The sequence below is a fragment of the Sturnira hondurensis genome, unplaced genomic scaffold (assembly GCF_014824575.4).
Source record: "Sturnira hondurensis isolate 20B ecotype Veracruz unplaced genomic scaffold, ASM1482457v3 Scaffold0023357, whole genome shotgun sequence".
Taxonomy (NCBI): Eukaryota; Metazoa; Chordata; class Mammalia; order Chiroptera; family Phyllostomidae; genus Sturnira; species Sturnira hondurensis.
This window is the reverse complement of record NW_028095988.1, coordinates 11,799,095-11,805,572: the sequence shown is the minus strand read 5'-3', so window position 1 is coordinate 11,805,572 and position 6,478 is coordinate 11,799,095. Positions and strand designations below refer to the sequence as shown.

General features: G+C 42.4%; 2 gene segments (V, D, J or C); both read left to right on the top strand.

The window, feature by feature from the left end:
* The first annotated feature begins 1,088 nt into the window (after positions 1 to 1,088).
* Positions 1,089 to 1,785, top strand: LOC118980956 (T cell receptor alpha variable 21-like). The segment is given in 2 exon segments: positions 1,089 to 1,195; positions 1,388 to 1,785. Coding segments are annotated over 2 exon segments (378 nt in total).
* A 1,895-nt stretch (positions 1,786 to 3,680) lies between these two features.
* On the top strand, positions 3,681 to 5,173 carry LOC118980833 (T cell receptor alpha variable 38-1-like). The segment is given in 3 exon segments: positions 3,681 to 3,690; positions 4,458 to 4,569; positions 4,823 to 5,173. Coding segments are annotated over 3 exon segments (430 nt in total).
* The last annotated feature ends 1,305 nt before the right edge of the window (positions 5,174 to 6,478 follow it).

The window sequence follows — 6,478 nt, the reverse complement described above, 5'->3', positions numbered from 1 at the left end:
CTTTACACAACTTCATGTATGAAGAGGAATGGAAGGCAGACATGTACAATTAACAGGAAAGAAGATCAGAGCCCTTAACTCATCACAGACTCTCAGCCCCTTAGTTCAGGCCCACAGTAAGAAATGAAGGGAGGGAAGGATGGCAATAGACTTGCTAGGGCCAAGTCATCCAGAAAATGTAGCTGGGAAAATGTGGGTAAGTAGGTACCCAAGGCACCAATGTGAGAATTGGATGCAACGAATAGAAGAGAACTTTTTTCCTTAATCTCTCCTCCTCTCGAGTCCCTAATCCTTGATGAAAATAGAGAAGACCATAAAACGGGGTTTCAGATATTTAATACATAAAATATGAGAAATTACCAGATTTTGCACTGGTGTCCAGATCTTAATATAAGCGAGACTTAGATATTTGGAAAAGCATTAGAATTCTCAGAGTTAGCCAACATGAGGTTGACCTGTCAAAGTTGAGAATATCTTTTCTAAAGAAGTATTATATTTCCCTTCTTTATATATTTAGGTAGAATATGGGAGAGGTCTAACTCTTAACAAATTTAAAGCTGTTCAGGTTGAGAAATTTAACAAGGCAGAGTAGACCCTAACCAGAAACACCCAGTTCTTCTCCCAACCTTTTATCTATGCCCCTTAGAGTGCACCACAAAGTGATACAAGCAAAGGACCCACACAGAGGTCCATGAGGTGAGGAGAGTGAGGAGGGAGCACCAGGCACTAAGAATATTCAGACAGTCATCCCCAGACACACTTTTGAGACTATCTTTTTGTTTTCTTTTTCTCCTTCTCTATACGTTCTAATTTCCTTTAATTGAACAGAATGAGTTACTTTGTGCTAAGGGGGAAATGGAAAAAAATTTAAGAAAAAAGTTCAGACCACATGGGGGCAGTGCTTCCACTGATAGAAGATACTGGTTGGAAGCTAGAATTCTGAACAGGAGCTCCAGAGAGTACTTTGAATGATGGCTTTATTGTGTCAAGTGAGTTTTGATTGGTTGTGACAAGAGAATGAAGATCACCAGGGGTGTCCACACAAAAGGAACAGAAGAATCTGGAACAAAGATCTAGGCTCACTGACTTGGCCAGTTCCAAGCATCCTGACTGAATCCTCAGAGGCTCCAGGAAGAAGCAAGAATGGAGATTCCCCTGGGAGCTTCACTGATGCTCCTGTGTGTGCAGCTAACCTGTGAGTCAGGGGGAGTTAGGGGGAGTGAGAGGGGATGGGAAGGGCCAAGCAAAACAAATGGGACCCCTCTGCTAATGAAATATACCAGGATTCCAGGGGCGATCTGGGCTTTATTCTAAGAAATATTTAACAACCAAGGGGAACAAAATAACAGTTCCTTATGCATGAAAACATCTTCATTCTCTTGAACAGGGTCAAACCAACAATCACAGGTGGAACAGAGCCCAGCTTTCCTGAAAGCCCAGGAGGGAGAGAGCTTCACACTCAACTGTAGTTACACAGACCGCAATTTTTATTTCTTCCAGTGGTTTAGACAGGATCCTGGAGAAGGCCTCAGCAACTTGATACAAATGGGATCATATGAGAAGGAAAAGATGAACAGAAAACTCACAGCCAGGCTTAACACAGAAGGCCAGCACTTTTCCCTGCACGTGAGGGATTCTCGGCTCTCTGACTCCACCACGTTCCTGTGTGCAGCAAGCACACAGTGTGGCACCTGCACCTGCACCTGCACCTAAACCCTGCAGAGCCCTGCACTGCCCCCTATAGGGGCTCCAGGACAGTGACTGTACCTTGGGTCTGAGCAAAGAGAAAAGTGAGGGGCTTTTTATAGCAAAATGTCAAATATTTTTATTTGAAAGCACATACACAGGGATAAATAATGCTGTCAAATACTATTTGATGTATTTTGTTTCTCAGCATGAATTTCTTACTCTGTTAATACCAGTGCAAAAGCCTGAGATTTAATATCACAAAGGAGAGAGCACTGAAAAGAATAAAGAAAGAAGAGAGTAAAATTCTTGCCATTGAGTTCTCTGGCAGACTTTTAAAAATATATTGAAATACAGTATCTTAAAAGACATGACCATCACTTCAGTAATGAAAGAAAATGTCGTGTTTTGACATTGTGAAAAGACTGACATAGAAGGTGAAATACTAAAACCTGAGGGAAACTGATATAAATTTTATAAGGGACACGGTGAAAAGAGAGCACAATATGATAGCTATTCTGTTCCTCCTTAAGAAGGGGAAAGGTCAACCAGATAACTGGAGAAGAGTCGAAGGGGTATGGCCAGGGGTTATCAACAGTGAGTCTTTGCAAAGGGCCAACATCCTGTCTTTTCTAAGGTCAGAACCCTGAGTAGGTGGGGTGGGAGGAGCATGAGTCACATTCAGGGTGACCATGAACTGAAGGAGTATGTGTGTGGGCACAAGTTCTTGGGATCCTTACATCTTACATCCATCCCCACTGGAGAGCATCGCCTGCAGAGGGAGCACTGAACAAACACCTGAGCAGGACAATCTTTCCAGAGGATGTCACCAGTCTCTGTCCAGTTCAATGCTTGAACAATAGACCTGCGAACAGATTAGCCAAGGTGACAGCATAGAGGTTCTCCATGAGCCCAGAAGAATGCTCTCTCACCAAGCTGGATATGGCTAATTATGCTGCCAAATCGTCCACCTGTCATTGGTAGATACCATACTGAGCCTTCAATATGGAATCCCCCTTTTTAAGAGATTCCCAGACACTGGTAGGCAAGTAGATTACATTGGACCACTTATACCTGGAGGTGACAGACATCTTTTATTATTGGGGTTAATACATACCCAGGGTGTGAGTTTGCCTTCCCTCCCACAGGGCCACACACAGCAACACAAACTGAGGGCTCAGAGTGTCTGACTGATCATCAAAGGCTTTCTCGTCCCTCCACATCAACAGACCCACTTTGTAACACGGAGGTGGGACAGTGGACACGTGACCATTGCATATACTCACCCTACTGCATAGACTGTTATCCACCAACCACTAGTCTAACAGAACATGGAATAACAACAAAGTCTCAGCTGAGGCAGGAGAGGGTGGGGAGCTATTCTTCAAGATGCCGCTGAGTTCCTAAAGCAGCCCTCAGTTGGCAGTGGACAGTGAGATCATGGATTGTTCCACCTCCTTCACACCTCACTTGGGAAATCTCCAAAGGGCTTTCTATACCAAACCCCAGACCTACCCAGCTGGGTTAAGCTCCAATTGCCCACAATAATAACTGGTTGATGAGAACACCCTGCATTGGCTTCCTTCCCTTCCCTCATTCACTTCCTATTGTTCTTTGACAGAATCACTTGCACACAAACTGCTTACACTAATCCTTGTACTGGAACTGACTTTCGAAGATCCAAAACAAAGATATAGGAATACAAATCATAGGACAAGAATAGAGATGATCTAGATCAAATTCCGTTGCCTCTTCTTCTATTGCTATCAAACTGTGTTTTAGGGCAAAAGACATTCTATCAGCCTCATTCAGGGCTGGTCCCAACTGTCACAACTCTCTGCACTCCTGAGTGGAGAGGCTAAGCCCCTAACCACTGTGTCACCAAGAACCATGGGGCTGAGAAACCTGGTGTAATAGGACCCATTCTGTATGACTTAGGATCCAACTCTGGATTTAATCACCTCTGTCGATTCCTCTTGAAATGCAAACGTCTAATGTATCACGGTATGTTTTCTTTAAAAAAGTTTTTATTCACAATATTTTCTTAAAATAGAATGAGAGGTGAAACACTCTTAATGACTACTTTGAGGTCATTTAATGCTGATGAGAACTCTTGCAATAGTTACTTCAGAGTTTTCTGAGGCAGCACCAACATGGACTAATTATCTTTAAGTGTCTGTGGGAAAACATGCTCAACTGGACCTGAGGTGAACAGCTTCCAGTCTAGTCAGTACTCTTTTCAGTCATAAAATTTTTTTTCATTCTTTACTTGAAGGAATTATAAAAATATAAAAATTGAACACATGAATAAAACAAGTGTCTTCTTATTACCCATAATTAATTGTTCACATATATCATAGTTGCTATCTCATATATATTTTAAAAAGGAAAGAAAACTTAGACTTTGTTATTGTTGCAAATGAAACACTGCCACTTCTGCTCAACATTGTAGGTCCTGACTCCTCTCCAAGATTAGGTCTTATCAGAAATTAATTTGCCAGCTCTTTAGTCTGTAGTTTTATTCTAGAATGAAAGGACTCAGAAAACATTATTTACTTTCATTTAAAATTATAATCAAGAGTGGGAGGTGGGGATAGATGGAGTATGGGAAATGGTGGGTGGAAAATGGAGACAACTGTACTTGAACAACAATAAAAAAGAAATAATATTATAATCAAGAATTTATTATCTGAAAGACCAAAAAGTGTTGGGAAAACTCCACACTGAGACTTGGTCCCCCTCCCCCCTGTGACGCCCTTTCCTGTCACCAGCACAGAGAAGCACCCAGATCAGAGCAGAGCACAGACTCCTCACTCTGCTGGAGACCTGTCAGCATGACGCCTGCTGCCTTGCTGTGGGCAGCCATGGTCTCTGCCTGTCTGGGTAAGGAAGGTGTAAGTCTTTATTTACAATGTTTTCTACTGGGGCTCAGAATCAAGAGGAGATTAACAGAAAAGGACTTGCATGCCTCACAGAGCCCAGCTATGGAGAGCCTGAAAGCTGACAGGTTCTACCTGAGGTTTGGGTCAACAAGAGTAGGGGCGGGTGGGGATGGGAACCAGCTGTGAGTCTGCCTGCTCTGCCTGTCTGGTGTCACACCCAGTGCAGTCAGTCCTTTCTGTCTTCCTTTCCACAGGATTCAGCGTGGCCCAGACAGTCAATCAGTCTCAGGCCGAAATGTCTGTGCGGGAGGCAGAGACTGTGACCCTGGCCTGCACATATGAAGCTAGTAGTAGGAATTATTATTTGTTCTGGTACAAACAGCCTCCCAGTGGAGAGATGATTTTCATTATCCGCCAAGAAGCTTACAAAGAACAAAATGCAACAAATGATCATTTCTCTGCGAACTTCCAGAAAGAAAGAAAGTACTTTGGCCTCAGGATCTCAGACTCCCAGCTGGAGGATGCAGCGATGTATTTCTGTGCTCTCTCAGAGGCACAGTGAGATGAGTGACAGGGAGGGGCGTACAGAAACCTCAGACCACAGCACGGGTGTCAGAGGGCAGAGGAGAAGTGGTTGGGGAAACAGGAACATAGAAAATCATTGCCCTCTCTGGGGGATAAAAGCTACTTCTATCTGAATATAAGAAACAAAGGAAGATGAATGTCTCAATCTTTACTCCTTTAAAAAATAACATTATGTGTAGTGTCTTCCAGTGTTACAAAATTTCTTCATGCACATATCACATGTAAACCTCTTATCTTTGTGTGGTGTATGTGGCAGATTACACTTCCTTTTTCCAAAACATCTTTATAACTTACCGAGGAGCAACATACTCCCAGGAATTTTAAACTTTACAATTTTGTTCAATGAAGCTTTTATAAAAAATGTATTTCTTTTTTATCATTTTTAATTGTTGTTCAAATACAGTTGTCTCTATATTCCCACCATGACTTTCCCCTGACTCACCCATCCTCACCTCCAACCCTTAATCCTACCCTCCTTGGCTTGGTCATGGGTCCTTTATACATGTTCTTTGATGACCCTCTTCCTTCTTTCTTCTGTTATCTTTTCCCCCTGCCCTGTGATTAATGTCAGTTCATTCTTAAATTCCATGTCTCGGGTTCTATTTTGCTTGCTTGTTTGTTTTGTTGATTAGGTTCCACTTATAGGTGAGATCTTATGGTATTTGTCTTTCACTACCTGGCTAATTTCACTTAGCATAATGCTCTCCAGTTCCATGCATACTGTAGTGAAAGATAGGAGCTCCTTCTTTCTCTCTGCTGTGTAGTATTTTGTTGTGTAAATGTACCACAGTTTTCACCACTCATTTAGTGATGGGCACTTAGGTTGCCTCCAATGCTTGGCTCTTGTAAATTGTGCTGCTATGAATATTGGGGTGCATAGGTTTTTTTGAACTAGTGTTTCAGTATTCTTAGGGTAAAGTCCCAGCAGTGGAATTGTGGGGTCAAAATGCAATTCCAATTTTTAGTTTTGTGAGGAAATTCCATACTGTTTTCCACAGTGGCTGCATCAGTCTGCATTCCCAAGAACAATATACTGGGGTTCCCTTTCTCCACAACCTTGCCAGCATTTAATGTTTGTTGATTCATTTATGATAGCCATACTGACTTGTGTGAAGTATCTCACTGTGGTTGTAATTTGCATCTCTCTGGTGGCTAATGATGCCAAGCATCCTTTCATATATCTCTGGGCCCTCTGTGTGTCCTCCTTGGGGAAGTGTCTGTTCAGGTCCTTTGCCCATTTTTTAATTGTTTTTGTGTGTCTTACTGGAGTGGAGTCATATGAGTCCTTTATATATTTTGGAGATCAAACCCTTGTCTGAGATATC